Source organism: Scardinius erythrophthalmus, assembly GCF_964197995.2.
Source record: "Scardinius erythrophthalmus genome assembly, chromosome: 6".
In the NCBI taxonomy this organism is placed as follows: Eukaryota; Metazoa; Chordata; class Actinopteri; order Cypriniformes; family Leuciscidae; genus Scardinius; species Scardinius erythrophthalmus.
Genome location: NC_138226.1, coordinates 37256516 through 37273940, shown reverse-complemented (window position 1 = coordinate 37273940; position 17425 = coordinate 37256516). Strand labels below are relative to the sequence as shown.

Sequence of the window (17425 nt, the reverse complement as noted above, 5' to 3'; positions counted from 1 at the left end):
AACTTTAGTCCCTCTTTGTGTCTTTATGCAGAACTCAATGAACTTGCCTCCAGACAAAGCAAGATTACTTCGGCAGTACGACAATGAGAAGAAATGGGAACTAATTTGTGATCAGGTAAGACAGTACATTCTTTCTTTCTCTTACCTCCTCCATTCTCCCAGTCAATCTAATAATAGTCACTGGGGTCTAAAACAACAGACAATTTTTTCAAAATATCTTCTTTTGTACACACAGAAGGAAAAATAAATGTATACGGATTTGGAACAACATGAGTAAATTATGACAGAATTTTCAATTGTCTGTGAACTTTAACTTGATTGCCACAACAATTCCATGGAATTCCACAGGTCCCAGTCATGTATTTTAGATTTTACCATGCATTTCAGTGAGACAAGTGTGGGCAATCTGTACTACAGTGAGTCATTGTTTGTCCATTACGTGACCTTGTGTCCCTGCAGACATAACATATGGTCTTTATCTTGTCCTCATGAAGACAGCACAACTTGTCTGGCTGCTGTTGTTGTTGCTTTTTTTTATACTCATTGTTAATGCTCATCCTATACTGTGTCCATCCCATCCAACCAGTGATATTGACAATGATTGTGAACTCTAATACTGGCCATCATGTGACCCCACTGATAATCTATCAGTGGACACTGCCTTGTTGAGATCACATGAGCCGCCATGTTAACCAATTTACTATTAATAACATAAAAAAAAAAATAAAAAAAAAAACATTCTATATGATTGATAAGCTGTTTTCCTAATGGGGACCAAAAACATTCCCCACAAGGACAAGGATTTTGAACATTGCCATCTTTGTGGGGACATTTTATCCCCATAACGTAGAGTATACATGATCCACACAAACACTCACACACCGGCCACATATTAAATGTCAATGTGATATCTGTGGCTGATGTGTTGTGTGTGTGTGCAGAGGCCTTGTGTTGTTTTGAGCAGAAGTAGGTCTCTTCCTCTTTCCTGTTATGCACTGCTGTTGATTGGCTGTTGCCAAGGTCAACATCCAAATGAGATGAGTGAGAGAATTGTATACACATTTGATTTAGAATATAACAAAATTAATAGTATGAGAAAATATTTTAAATAAATGATTAAAGGGGTGGTATAATGCCCTTTTCACAAGATGTAAAATAAGTCTTTGATGTCCCCAGAGTGTGTATGTGAAGTTTTAGCTCAAAATACCCCACAGATATTTTTATATAGTATGTTAAAATTGTCACTTTTTGAGGGTGAGCAAAAACGCACCGTTTTGTGTCTGTTCCTTTAAATGCAAATGAGCTGCTGCTTGAGGCACAGGGGGCGGAGCTTCAATAGCTTGCACTTACACAGACGTGCACTGAAAATTTCAAAAACATTTAGCTTTTTATGTTCAAACCGGATTCAGACAATGATGGAGAGACTCAAGAAGAGTTGACAACATGTAGAATGCAACAGGACGTTTCTAAATGGTTAGTTGATGAATTTATGTAGCTGATGTGTAGTTATCTTCTTACTTCTTACTTGATAATCTATAAATCGTGTTCCGGGGGTGGGGTTTATGTAAATTTTAGGGTTAGTGATCTCACTAACCTGGGAGGAATGTTGTGTAGTCCCTACCAGCCGTTTGTTGTAGTCCTTATAAAGCGATTTCTTTAAAAGCAAATATCTCCCTTTGCTTTGAACTTTGAACATTGTAACTTTGCAGATGTTTATGCTCAAACAGAAACTTTACACACTAACTAAAGTTAAAAAAGTGAAATCATAATCAACCATCCATTTAAGGTTACGCAGTAACACTTTACTCTAAGGTTTCAGTAGTTGACACTAACTACATTAGTTGACATGAACTAATAATGAACTGCACTTCTACAGCAGTTATTCATCTTTGTTAACGCTAATTTCAACATTTACTAATGCATTATTAAAATCAAAAATTGCATTTGATAACATTAGTTAATGCACTGTGAAGTTACATGAACAAACAATGAACAGCTGTATTTGTATTAACTAACGTTAACAAAGATTAACAAATACAGTAACACATGTATTGCTTATGGTTAGTAATACATTAACAAATGTTAACTGATGAACCGTATTGTAAAGTGTTACCAGTTACGCTTTATTTCGATAGTCCACTTTTGAACATTCTACTAACTATTAGTAACTTTGCAACTCTGGCTCAAGGTCATGGTACAAAGGACCCTAGGTTGATTTTCCTCCGAACCATCCCTTTAAGTGGACTATCGATATGAAGTGTTACCATGATTAATAATAATCACTTTGTTTTTATTTCCATTCTTTAGCACTTTCTTTTGTAAAGATATTTATAAATCAAATCGATGAAATTCATATTCATACTTGCAGATATTTAAAATGTGATATTTGTAATGACCTGTGGAGAAAACATGCATCAGATTATTTCATTTTTGGATCTATCTTTAACATTTTGAACTTTAATTAAACTTATGTTTAATGAGGTTAACACATCTGACAAAGATTATGGACACACGGCCAGACATGTGGACATGTTAATATCACACTATTGGGCAGTTGAAAGTAGTTTAGTCCGAAAGATGATTAATCTCTCTTAGGAGAATTTACAGTAGTGTGCTTGTGTTTGTGTAAAAACAATATGTAATCTGTCAACCCATAGTCAATGGAAAATATCTCCCACAAATTTAATACTTTGTTTAGCCACTAGCCAGTTTGTTAATTGCAAAATTAGCAGTTAGATTTAACCAAGTCAGATGGATGCTTTTATGAAGTCTTTATGAACTTTTTGAAGCTTGAAAGTTTTGATGAAATTGACTTCCAAGGGAGGGACTGAAATCTCTCAGGCTTCATTAAAACATCTTAACAAAAGGCTTGTGATTTGGAAAAAAAAAGACAAGGGTGATTAAATGATGACAGAATTTTTGGGAAAACTATCCCTTTAACAAATTATCAATGTTATCAACATAAAATTGTTCAGACTACTTTGTTAAGCTAGTTGGGACAACATTTCGGTGATGTGAAGACTGAAAGACATCTTTTTATCTCTCTTTTCCAGGAACGATTCCAGGTGAAGAATCCTCCTCACACATACATCCACAAGTTAAAGAGTTATCTTGACCCGGCCGTGACCAGAAAGGTGAGTTCTGGTCTTATTCCCTCAGTGCGGACTGGCCTGTGCGTGTGCGTGTGTGTGCGCGCGCGTGTGTGTGTGTGTGTGTGTGTGTGTGTGTGTGTGTGTGTGTGTGTGTGTGTGTTAAAGCTGGGATGGGTGACCTCAGACACAAAATAGCTCCTGATAACTCTGTTATCTTGGCTACAGTGCTGCCCTTATTGCTACTATACAATAGAATGGAGAGGAACAGGAGGCATTCTACTTCCTACTGGGGAAAAAGTTACTTCTTGCTTTGGCAAACTTGATTCCTGTGATAGGAATCAAATGATACACCTTGCTTTACAGCTGATTTCTGGTGCAGGGAAAGGGTCACATCATGAGGAATCAAAACTTAAAACTTCCTCCAAAACAACTGTTTATTGAAAACGAGCTGAACTTTTACAACTTTCTGATGTCAGACAGATGTATGAACACATGATGGCCCAAACTGCATGTCAACCACTTGGCCCAGTGACAGTAAAGTAATAAGGAGCAAAGAGGATACACCTAAACGTCAGACCATTTAAAGATTAGAGTAAAATGTAGTAGTCCACAACCTAGACTCACATTTGACTTGCGCCTTAAAGACTGGTCAAGATTGCAGTTTATTCTGGCCAAGAACTGCCCACTTAGTCAAGAAGTCTGACTCAGCAACATGTACTGTAAAGTGACCAACCACAGTTTGTTTGTTTATTTGTAGACCAAATAGAACATTTTAATTTATTCAAATAATGGTTTCTTCAAATAAAGATTTGAACTTGAATCTCATATTTTGGTAAATCCAGTGATTAGTTCTTCATCAGAAATGCTTATAATATAAACCTGGTTCTTTTTAAGCACAACTTTCGACTTTCCAATGTTGAATAAAATATACATCAGGAGGTCAGTTAATGGACAGTGGGCGGTCTGTGGCCTTGCCGTCAGAATAGCACCTTCTGCTCTGCATATACTTGGAGGACGGTCGGTTTAGCCAGTCTGTCTGCTTCCTGACCTGAGCCCCAATTCATGTTTGAGCTCTAAGACTATGTGCCACATTAATAGAGAGAAGAGCAGCACCATCTCTTTTCAACAGGTCAGGTCTGCCCCAAAACAAAAACTTTTCCAATTGTCTATGAATTCTATATTATTTTGCGGACACCATTTAGACAGCCAGACATTGAGTGAGGACAATCTACTAAGTATCTCGTCACTCCTGCGAACAGGAAGGGGGCCAGAGCAAATTACAGGGTTTTAGGGTTTTCTTAACTTAGGGGCTTGGTTGCAATGATCCTAACAGTTGGCTGCTTCATCTTTCAAAAAAAGTTTCTTTGCGAACTCTCCATTACACTTGTTTACAAAACAGTCTGCAGTCAAATGCTCAGAACACACACATAATTCTCTGTCACGATCCGGGACGCCATTTAAAATTAAACGTCAACTTGTTCCTGATGCTGGGGTCCTACTGTCAAAGTGAATGTTTATTTACTCTTCCATTTGTCCTGTTGTCAGGAGTAGCTCAAGCATGTGGAGTATGTCAGAAATTGAACGGCGTCTGTATACTGTATCCAGTTTAAACAGTGTCAGTAATTATAATCGGTTCTATTTGCTTTTGATGCAATGCGATGCAAAACTGTATTTTCTGCAACCTTATTTCAAGGTAAATTCAGGTGTCTTTCCAAAATAGGACACTTGGAGACTCCAAAAGAACACCAAATAACTAAATGCTAAAAGTCTATATAATTCATAAATTTATGCACACACACACACACACAAAAAAAAAACATTACAGAAAGAAAGTTTTCGGTGTACAGTATGTGTACAGTGCAACAACAAAGAGCTTGTTTAGAACTTTTAAGAACTTGTTTAAATTTTAGACAAATTTTAATAAAGTTACTGAGCAGAGCCATATGGAGATGCCAAAAAAATAACGGACTGACGCATACGATTTACTTTATCCAGCCGAGAAATGTAGTTAGCGTAGCATCTGGCCAGCGGTGGGATGTTTTGACGTTCTGTTCAGTCTTTATTTCACACATTGTTCTTCAGAAACAATCACAGAATATGACAGAGCTCGTGTTTTAAAGCTAAACAGACACTGGAATGAATAATTTACTGAAAACTGTCTGTGAGTCACTATTTTCTCTGCCATCTCTGATGTAATAAGCCTGGTTTTCTTTATATTAGCACTGTTTTGGACTGATTGTTTGAATGAATTTGCTTACTCTTCATTAGATGGAAAATTCAGCAGCTTAAAATGATCTGATCGCAAACATGGAAGTGAAATCGGGTTAATAGGTTAGAATAGAAATTTCCGCCTACCGGGTCACAGGTGCTTGTGCCATTATAGATGCTCAATGTGGTAAACTCCCAACTTCTATGATCATGTAACTGCGTGACGTAAATTACGTTAATAACGTAATTTCACGTGCTTCAGTAATTTATTTGCTTTCAATTATTTTAACACATTAAGGATTTTGCATTAATCACATGTGTTAACGGATGGACAGCCCTAGATAAAATATTAAAGGTCAGATATTATTGTTTATGTCTTTTATGTGGTTTGGACTCTGAAGGTGTTCTTGAGCTGATCTCATGGGTGTTGCACGCCGGCAGCTGACATCATGTCCCTGAGCTCAGAGAAAGTACAGAACGAGAAAAAAAAAATGGGATGATGGATCATTTAAAGATGTGGTGAAAGAGTTGAGACACACATAAAAAGAAATAGACAGTGGGAAATAGAAAGTCCCAGTGAAGGTAGGTGATGAATACAATGAAAGCGAAAAAGAGAAAGAGACAGAGAGAGTTATGGCTGTACGTTCTGGCCATGGCTCTTTTCTGCAGACTTGAACAATTGTTACTTTGTGTGCGCCGAGAGCTTTACATACGGTGCATTCCACACGCAGCTCTCAGCCAATCGGATTGCAGCAGGAAGAGGGTCATTCCAGAGGGTCCTGAAGAATGCCTTTGCCATTGATTCCAATCCAGGATGACCTCTCTGGAGAACTGCGTTCTTTTTCCCCTTTCCTCTCTCTCTCTCTCTCTCTCTCTCTCTCTCTCTCTCTCTCTCTCTCTCTCTCTCTCTCTCTCTCTCTCTCTCTCTCTCTCTCTCTCTCTCTCTCTCTCTCTCTCTCTCTCTCTCTCTCTCTCTCTCTCTCTCTCTCTCTCTCTCTCTCTCTCTCTCTCTCTCTCTCTCTCTCTCTCTCTCTCTCTCTCTCTCTCTCTCTCTCTCTCTCTCGCCACAGCTGGGAATGCTTAAAGTCGAGGTGGGAGCGTGAGCTCTGCACACACACTGAAAACACACTGCACTCCACATGTGCCAAACACACCCACGCTGGGAACAACAGAGCACACACTCCCCTCTTTTTCTCTTTACTCACTATATCTGTTGTTTTTATGTGTCTGTGTCTGTCTCTTTCTCTTTGTCACTCTCTGTCTCAATTTGCATAGGATCCATCCTTAATATTATTTATGTAAGATTAGAATTAATGTGTACCAAATCATAGTAGGCCTATAGCAAAATAGTAAGCCAGAAGTGCCTTAAATAAAATCCAAAAAAAGTGCATTTTTGAAGTGAAGTTTGTGGTGGTTGACACAACTTTTTTATAAATGTATAATTTTAAGTGAAATTATAATGAACTTTAAAAGTCACTGTGAAATGGCATTTGTTATCCGTTTTATTTCTGTAATCTGACATATTCCCAATTGAAACAGGATATTTGGTAAGATACAATCCTTTAGGATTTTATCCACAAGGGATTGACTGGATGATGAAAATGCTTCTCTATGACGTTTGTTGGAGAGGGCAGGTTAAAAAAAGAGAGAATATCACTGACAGCATGTCATTTCAGAGGCAATGCAAGTTAGTCTTGCGTCACTTCAAATATGTAAATAATATGAACTCAATAATTTCATCAAATACACCCAAAATCAATTATTTGTGCTATGACCTCATTCATTTTATAGCTCTACACTCTTACTGATTTTCAGCAATTGCTTCATTAGCATTTATTTTTCTTTATTTTCTTTTTTTATTTTAAAATCTACTTTTTTAAAAATCTGAGATAAAATTGATTCTTAAAATATAACTGGGTAAATGTAACAGAGATTCACCCAACTCAAATCTTTGCATCATAAAAAATGAAAAGATTGAAAGCACAGTAAATCACAAATTAGTTTAAGGTAATGGGTTTATTTGGTTGTTTTCTCCACTTAGTCTCATAATAGGGTTGAGTCCAAACTGTGGGCCCACTTTTGTTCTCTGTTGCCATGGTTACAGTGGCTTTGTGGCCAACCCAATCACGTGTCAGGTGAAATGCATGTGAAAATGTCATCCAATGAGAGGGACACGCTGCTTTTACCAGCTGAACGGGATATGCTGCCAAATCTTAACTCAAAACTGATGCTGCAGTTCTGCAAGACTAATTAGACGGCAGCTATGATGATGAGTGGCAGGCCAGGCATTAATAATCAATCCGACTCACTGATGTCAGACACTGAAATGATTGCGTCAAAGGGAGTTAGAGAGGGAATGACAGTGAAAAAGAGGAGGGGATTGAGACAGCAACAGATAAAAGGAAAGAGAGGCTATTAAGACACCTAATTCTTATACTATGTATTGCAAGTATGTATTTAGCAGGTGATAGAAACATTGTTTTTATTAAGCAAAATAATATTCCAATACTTGGACCTGTTACGTTGCCATAACACTTTGTCTCATTTGTTGCATAGCACTGTTTACAATTTAGCATTAAAGGAGAACTCCGGTCAATTTTAACATTGAGCTAATTTTTTTGTACATTTGGAGTGCTGTCAGTACAGAGAACAACGACAAAAATCGGTGTTGCCTACACCGTGTTATCCTCTTTTTAAAATTTGCACCCTGTTGACTTCAATAGGGCAAGTATTAAACCTGCTTTAAGCCTCTTAACATCCTTGATGTGTCATTACAAGTGCACAGGTCATGTGAGTGATTCCTTCAGAGTGAACACGAGTGGATCTGACTGCAGTAGATGTGAAAGAAATGGATCAAAATGATGTTATTTAAGCCAGCGCAAATACCTGTATTTACATCCTGTTTTCGGTTGAAGTCCAAAGTAGTCGATTGTCGAGTTCACGCGCATAGGTTTAGTTACCTATGATCACACGCGTGAACTCGGCAATCGACTTCTTTGGACTTTTCCAAAAGTTTTCAACCGAAAACAGGATGTAAATACAGGTATTTGCGCTGGCTTAAATAACATCATTTTTATTAATATTTTTCACATCTACTGCAGTCAGATTCACCGTGTTCACTCTGAAGAAATCACTCACATGACCTGTGCACTTGTAATGACACATCAAGGATGTTAAGAGGCTAAAAGCAGGTTTAAATATTGCCCCATTGAAGTCAACAGGGTGCAAATTTTAAAAAGAGGATAACACAGTGTAGGCAACACCGATTTTTGTCGTTGTTCTCTGTATTGACAGCACTCCAAATTGACAAAAAAATGAGCTCAATGTTAAAATTGACCGGAGTTCTCCTTTAAGCTAAATCCATTAACTTAAATTCACTTTATAATACATGTTTCAAGTTTTTTTTTTTTTTATCTTAAATGAAAATGTTATAACTTGCGTCACCTCTGAAATGAAATGTTGTCACCAATCGCCAATCTCTCTTATTTCTTTGAACCTCTCCCTTCCAAAAAAATGTCATTGAGATGCATTTTCACCATTCAGTCATCTTGGCAAATCTGAGTACAGTTTGAGACATTCAGTACGTTTACATAGACAACAATATTCCGATATTAAGCCGATTAAGACAATACTATGATTAAGAAACTACCATGTAAACAGGGATTTAACAACAAAACAATAAATATCTTTTTTCTTTTAGTGTAGAGGAGACCTGAGCGACTTTTTCTTCTTTTGCTATTTATTTAATCCCATTGTTGTCTAGGAGAATCAAGTGCCTAATTCCCAGTACACACTGTACGATTTTGGGCTGTCCCAGATGACAAGATGACCAATTGTGGCGATTTCTGTGGTCATGGCTCATAAACGGTGGTCTTACAGTGAGAGAGGTTCAAAGACGGCCATTGTCACTGCGACTAAAACAGCCTGTGATAATTTTCTGAAAGTGTCATAAATTTAGCATGATCATCTCGCAGTGTGTTTGCAGCTACGACCTTCATCTACTGACTAGCCAATAAAAATGCAACATGAAATGGTGTATTAATAACTGCAACATGGTGCTAAAACGTCTTACCTCGAGATCCTTTTGCAAAATTGGCATGCCAAGTTGCTGTCTTTTCCCAAGCCATGACCACGTCCATATTCTCCTCCTTTTTTTCAGCACACATAAAAAACACAATTGCCAAAGTGTGATTCATCTTGCTCTATTTGTTTACCAATAGCACATGCTGATGACGTTTTATTCTTCTATACTGACGTGCGCCGTAGCCTATGACATACATACATGTCGTACCCAAGTTTATTAGATCCATGTCATACAGTGTGATTTGTAATGATCTTATGGGATTGCCGAAATCACAGCGGGCATAATAGATGAACGCTGCAATAAAGCCTTTTTTTGTTCTGTCTTCTGCAGAAGTTCAGGAGGAGAGTGCAGGAGTCGACGCAGGTCCTGCGGGAGCTGGAAATCTCATTACGAACCAATCACATCGGGTGAGTTCATCAGTGTGCATGTGTGTTCATTAAATACTGCTCACACTCGAGCTGTGATCACTGTTCTGAGTTACACAGACACTCTCCTGAGTCCTGAAGGGAAACTGTAGCACTACAAAAGCCCTCATGTATCATGAATTGAAGCTGAAATAATGGTCTTTTGTCTGACGCAGTACACTCACCAGCCAAATATTCCTGACTGGACTTGTCATATTTCTGCCCAGTGAGTTTTGCAAGAATGCCGACCGATAGATTTTGTGAGAATCTCTACACAACCTTATCAGGACTATTCTTAACCGTGATGTTCGGTTCTTGAACGAATCGTTCTTTTGAGCCGGTTGAACCCGGTTCAAAGGAAGTAACCGGTCGAGCCGGTAATTCTTACAAGTACTCTGAAAATGTTCAGAATGTAATACTAGTGTAATGCTTACTGAATACTACACTGCATATGCACTCACTGGCCACTTTATAAAGTACACTTGTCAAACTGCTTGTTAACATAAATATCCAATCAGCCAATCACAAGGCAGCAACTCCATGTATTTAGTCATGAGGTGTGTTTGACTTTAGGCAGTGCCTCTAAATGTCTTGTGATTTTCATCTTCAACCTCAGTGTTGAGCAACTCTAACCCTTGAGCTCCACTGCCCTGCTGAGTTTTAGCTCCATTCCTAATCTAGCATATATTTAAGATATAATTTATGACACAACAGTAACCTATGACACAACATATAATTTTTAAGTAATCCTGAAGACTTAGGTTAGATTTGATCAGGGTTGGAGCTAAACTCTGCAGAATGATAGCCTTCCAGGAGCAGGGTTGGACACCCCTGTTCTACCATACAATGAGCTGTGTGAAAAAATATCTAGTTAAAAATGCAAAGATGTATTCAACTAAATACTGTATAATAATATCAGTTTTACATGTAAATATTTACATTTGCACATTTTTTTAAAAACTCAAAATACATAAAAAGGGAACTGTGAACATGGGGCCCAGAGGCATTGGGGGGCCCATAAGGATTTCCCCTAAGGCCCCCACCCTGAAATGCAAATTCTACCGAGGGGGACCCTTTTCCCCTTGAGTGATTTCTAACCTCACCCCCTAACCCCCCAAACATTAAGTGGTAATGCCACACCAATCCCCTACACGTGACTAAAGAGTGTGTATCTTGTGGTGCACATTGCGTGTTTTGAAATACATAATAGTATTGCAATTTTACAGTTGTAATGTGAAGTATTTTGTTGCCATATTGATAAATGACAACCAATTTTTGCAGTCCTACAAACAAAGCAAAACACTTTTTTTTAAATTGCATCTTAAATCGTCATTGAATTTTTTTTTTTTTATCAGAAACGTGCAATTACATTTTTTTTTTTCCAAATTGTGCAGCGTAGAGAAACACAACGGCAGGCAGAGACGTGCTGGGGGCTTCTGAGATTTTGTGAGTGCTGAAAATCACACACCCAGTTGCATGCTGGGAACTAGGATTTACAGGAAGTGGAAAGGCTGACGGAAGTCAGCGAGGTCAGGAAAATGTCACAACCGGAAAATGGGAAGATGTGATATTCCAGTAGCAAACAACACACAGTCTTTCCTTGTCATCCCCTAAATGACTGATATTGAGGTTTCATTATTTCAAGGGCAGTCCAGACCAGACAAACATGCTCCCAGAGCAGATAGACATACGGTACATAGATTTAGCTACCATATGCTACTAAACTAGATTACATAAATGATCTAGCTAATCTAGATGAGATAAGGCAGTATTATCTGCTCACAGAGGGTTCGACAAACACAAAACAACAGAACGGTACCACAAGAGATTCAGATCTGTTCCTCATTTTACAAACAATGTTTCCACCGTTTGTACTGTGCATTATGTTAATGTTAGATTTTAAGGGATAATGTACAGTCGGGTCAGTTAACAAAAAAGAACAGAGTGAAATTAACACTGAAGCAGTGTTGCAGTTAGTGAAATAAATATTCACTTTTCAAGTGATGATTGACTATTAGTGATGACACCTGTGGTTAACAAGCAGAATCACTGAAGATAAGAGGAACAACAGGAACTGAAAAAGATAAGAGACAAGCTGAAACACAACTACAACGACTCACAGCCACACAGCCTCAGATAAAATCAACAATATCTCACCAGAGGATGCTTAAACAACTCCACAAAGAGCATTGCCATGTTCACTTATTACAAACCAGTTTGGCTTAATTTCTTTGATATGGTACATGTACAAAAGTGCTTGAAGTCTGTTTGAAAGCACTTGGTCCTTGACATTGTTTGAAAGTTTTCTGTCACAGTTATCTGGACTCATTCATCTTTAGTTTCACTTTCATGGACTCTCATGCTGCGTCTCAATTCGCCTACTTATACTACGCCCAAAAAGTATGTACTCTTTTTGTGAAGAAAAAGTACATACTTTTGAGTGTGTAGCAGATGAGTAGACAAGCTTTGGGACATACTATCACATAATACAATTGCGTCTTTAACGGTTGCTCTCTGTCGCATCCACCTGTCATAGTAAACTGGCCTGTCAATCATCTTGTCAAAGATAAAATCCTTGACATTTCATTTCATTTCATTTCCTACAGTACTGGAGAGAAATACAGTAGCACGTTGATCTGCAGTCGCGGGTCTTTCATGCAAAGAACTCTCCTCATATTAATGCATATTGATGCATTTAAAAGTTAAATGCAAAAAAAAAAAAATCCAAAATATTGTGTGCATACTCACTCAACCCCGCAAAAACATGCTGGTGAACCAGCTTCACCAACTCCATTTCCCTTGAGAACAGCGTGGATATGTTAGTCCACCAGCTAGACCAGCACTATCCAGCATAAACCAGCCTGGACCAGCATTGAATTCATGCTGGTTTATGCTGGATTTTTCAGCAGGGCAGAGTTGAAAACCGCTGCTGTATGGTATTGAAGCCACCACTGTAGAGCGTTGCATCACAATGGCCCGTGTTCATGACCTGTTTAATCTTTGAAGGTCTAAATGCAGCAAATCTTGCACTTGTGTAACCGAAGCTGAAAGTCTTTTTCCATGTTACGCATCAGCCATGGTCCCAAACTTGCTAAACACCCTCTGGCTCCACCTGCTACATTAGCCACGACCCCAAACTCACACTATAGGATGAGCTGGAAAGAGATTGATGGATCTGAGCGGATCGCTCTCAATGTTTGGTTGGTGCCTGGGGGGGTCAGTGTTTACCCTTTTTGGGAGATAAACCTGTGAATGGCACTCTAACCGCTGTCAACTGAGAGAACATAAATTTTAACATGTCCTTATTATGCTACAGCATATGCTTATTAACATATCTGCAATTCAGCTTCAGAGTGTTCCTCAGCACTTGTATACACAGTGATATGAACAGTAACAATGTCGTCGGTTTTACCGTATCAGTTCCAGCGCGTGTATGTTTGCATGCACTTTTTGAAGTGCATGCAAACTGGATTGGCCCTTGCAGTGCATAAAACAGCGTCTTCTCGACATGCCGACTTTATTTGTGGGCAGCCAATGAAGACTGGATATCTGGAAGATAGGTTGGAAATATGGAAATTTGTTACATGTTTGTCCAGCAAGTAAGACTGTAATTACTGACGAGTGACAAATCGTTTCATGCAGTTCAGATTTGGTTCTTTATTTTGGAAAAATAACAACCGATTAACAATAACTCCATTTATTGTGGACTTTGATCTTTGAAACTTTGCAGACGTTTTACATTCACAAACAGCTATATAACACACTACGTGAAAGGTCATGTAAAAAAAAAAAGCACAATGGGGCACTTTAACAATATGATCATGTGAGCTAGTTTCAAATTCCATATTTACCTCATACTGCTCCTATAACTTTCAGATAACTACATTAACTCTTACGGTGTGGATCAAACTGATTGTTAGAAAATGAAAAGAAACCAATTTTTCATTCAGAATTCTGTTTGGTATGAAAGGTTTTCAGGTTCTGGCCTACTTTTTACTGCCAAAAAAAAAGAAAAAGAAAAGAAAGAAGTGAAAACCAGCTTTTGATCATTTCTGGGATCCTTGTGGTCTTTGTCGATGTGTATGCGTGCGGTATTCTGGGATGTCTCTGCAATGTCTTTGAAGTATCTCTCATTGCTGTTGCTCTGAGGGAGAAATCCAGCTACATGAAACCTTTGCTCTCAATCTCTGAACTGAGTTGACGCTGTTTTTTTAAGCTACTGAGACGCCGTTCCATGATACATATTTCATGACGTCTGTCTCTGTATGTAAGTGCAGTTTTTGAATACCAGAACACTGCTCTAAAGAGTCTTTTGGATTGTCTAGTTTAATTATTGCATGATTAGTGATATAATAGTACTGTATGATGAAGAACAGTAATATAATATTATTAATAAAGAATGAGTAACTGTCCCAAATTTTGGAAATCAAAGATATCGTCACATTATTGTAGTACTACAACAGTATTTTTTTCTAATGGTCTCTCTCTCTTTCTCTGTTTAGGTGGGTGCGGGAGTTTCTGAATGAGGAGAATAAGGGTTTGGATGTGTTGGTGGAGTATCTTTCGTTTGCACAGTATGCTGTCACGTAAGTCACCCGTGATTGTACCGAACATGAACACAATGAGCACAATGGCTCTTTTCACTCAGTCCGCTGCTGTGTCTGACTGCATGCCTTACTGCTGCTCTGAGCGGACCGGTGTGTGTGTGTGTGTGTTAGAGAGTGTGTGCAGCCTGTTCACTAAGATCAGATCAAGTCACAAGATCCCATTTACAACAAATAGCTCTTTACAACCCGATAAGAAATTTTGTTTTAGTGTTTTGGGGAAGAAAAAAATACAAGACACTAGAAACACTAGCGTTCAAAAGTTTAAGAATGTTTTATGTTTTTGAAAGAATTGTCTTAATATGATTATATTAATATTAATATGATAAAAAATACAGGAAAAACAGTAATATTGCAATTTTTTTTACCATTTAAAATAACTGTTTCTAATTTAATATATTTAAAAATGCAATATATTCCTGTTATGACAAAGCAGAATTTACAGCATCATTACTCTTCAGTGTCACATGATCATTCAGAAATCATTCTATGCTGATTTGCTGCTAAAGAAATTGCTATTATTATCAATGTTGAAAACAGTTAAGCTGCTTTATATTTTTTGTTGAAACCATGATACATTTGTGATACATTATTTGAGTAGAATGTTCAAAAGAACAAAAATAACATTTATAGATTTTTTTTGTAACATTTGATCAATTTAATGCATCCTTAAAGAATTACGGTATTAATTTCTTTCAAATAATAATAATAATAATAACCATAAACTTTTGAAAGGTAGTGTAACTGGCCAATTCAGTAGACATGATCAATGATCTCATTTCATTCATTTGAATTAATCAGAATTAAAAATATATATATTTTATAATAAATGATGTTTTTTATTATTTTATATTTTATTAGCATTTTATCAAATACATAGATTTTCTAAATGTTTTCATGCTAAAATATGCACATGTACACACAACATAGTGTTCACTGATGTTAAATTAGATTTTTTTTCCCGTTAAAAAATTATCCATTAACATCTATTAACGTAAGTATTTTTATTATATAAATTTCATGTTTATTTTGTTTATTTTAGTATATTTTCTGAAACTAAGTATTAATGCAGCACATACTATTTCTTAAAGGAGTAGTTCACTTTAAAATGAAACTTGCCCCATGATTTACCCCTTAAATCATCCTAGGTGGAACCATCAGTTTGAAGCTCATAAAAGTGCATCTATCCATCATAAAAGTGCATCTATCCATCATAAAAGTGCATCTATCCATCATAAAAGTGCATCTATCCATCATAACAGTGTATCTATCCATCATAAAAGTGCATCTATCCATCATAAAAGTGCTCCACACTTGGAAAAAAACTTGGAAACGTCAGGGTGTTTATTAATATAACTCTAATTGTATTAGTCTGAAAGAATATAATCATATACACCTAGGATGGCTTGAGAGTGAGTAAATCAGGGGGTAATTTTCATTTTAAAGTGAACTACTCCTTTAACTAAATAATTTTTTTTTATTTTAAAAAATAAAATAGATTAACATTTTTGCAGTGAGCATATGAGAAGAAGTCCCATGGCCACAGATAAATAGAGTTTTATAAATATAGGACATATGGTGACTCTATACTATTCTCTTTTTGGGTTACTCTTATTCTGAGGATCCGTTGTTCTATATTTTACAGGTATGATGGGGACAGTTCTGAGAACAGCACAGATAACTCGGCGGATAAATCTAAACCCTGGAGTCGATCAATTGAAGATCTCCATGGAGGAAACAGCCTCTCGTCAGCTGTCACAGGCAACAGCATCTCCAGATCCAGCAGACATTCAACGTTAAGGTGTGAACATGCATCAACACAAACATCGTCTGTTGTTGGTACAGCAAACGAATCATACAAGACCATGATATTATCTTATATTTCTAAACTGATAAGGTGTGTACAACTGTGTTATGGTGTGTACGGACTTCATGTGATTTCTGAAAGGCTCTTTTGTATAGTCATGAGGACTGTAAGACTTTAAATGGCTTAGGAAACTGTGCACCACGACAGAACCAAGAGTAGAACACAATCGACATGTGTCTGTCTGTCTGGCCGCTGACTCACAGCACTGGTTTAGATATTTTTATTCTGATGAGGAATGGGATAACTGACACATCACCATCATATGAGAATTAACACAGGAACTTCCCTGTCTGTTATTTACCAGCCTGATGACGGGACCGAAGTATTTACTCTGAGCCTGAGGAGATCTGTTTGAATGTGTTCAATATGCTAAGCTCCCTGTCAGTTGAATTGGATTAAGGTCTAACTCTTATGCAGTAGCAAGAGAATTCCCGATTCTAATTCTGGAATTCTGCTCAGTTGTTTTTTAGTTTCTCTGGGTCACATGTCAAAAGCTCGCAACTTTTCAGTGGAGTTTCTGCTACCATATGAATATCTTCAACAATGAATAAGACAAAGCAAAGCCTGACCCTGACACCAAAGTCTTAACCTGGAGGAGCACGTTTTAGAAAGAAATAAGGGTACATCCTTTTTTTGTTTACATTTTACTGGCCGAATTTGACAATGGTCTTGTATTTAGTACTGACACTACAGTGGCTTGGATTCAGCATTACCGGTTTCTAATGTCATTATGAACGCTAGAAATACTATTCATAGTGTAGGTCACCCATGCTACATTTTGGGTTGCGCCTTTGGTTGGCCCATTCACAAGGATGATAACTATAACTAAAGTTTTAATTATCTTTCTAATTGTATGAAAAAAGGGAAATCCACACCAACTATAAAACTCATTATTATTTTAGTATCACTGAGATAGTATTATAGTTTTATTCAGTTTTCATTTTTGTTGAAAGTTTTTTTTATATATATATATATAGCCTATATATATACAGTGCCCTCCACAATTATTGAACCCCCTGGTAAATATGATCAAAATTGGCTGTAAAAAATAAATCTGCATTGATTATCCTTGTGATCTTTCATTCAAAAAATGTGCAAAATTCTAACCTTTCATTGAAGTAAAAGAATTGAAAGTGGGGGGAAATCACATTATGAAATAAATGTTT

The 17425-nt window shown here is 37.2% G+C and overlaps 1 protein-coding gene across 6 annotated transcripts in view; it reads left to right on the top strand.

Moving 5' to 3' along the window:
- Positions 1-17425, top strand: part of fmnl2a (formin-like 2a) — a 103362-nt gene that overhangs the window by 35142 nt on the left and 50795 nt on the right. For all 6 annotated transcript variants that reach the window (XM_081367584.1, XM_081367581.1, XM_081367579.1 and 3 more), the window contains exons 2-6: positions 32-115; positions 3054-3134; positions 9715-9791; positions 14291-14374; positions 16038-16193. In XM_081367584.1, coding sequence (XP_081223710.1) covers positions 32-115; positions 3054-3134; positions 9715-9791; positions 14291-14374; positions 16038-16193 — 482 coding nt within the window. The remainder of the gene's footprint in view (positions 1-31; positions 116-3053; positions 3135-9714; positions 9792-14290; positions 14375-16037; positions 16194-17425) is intronic.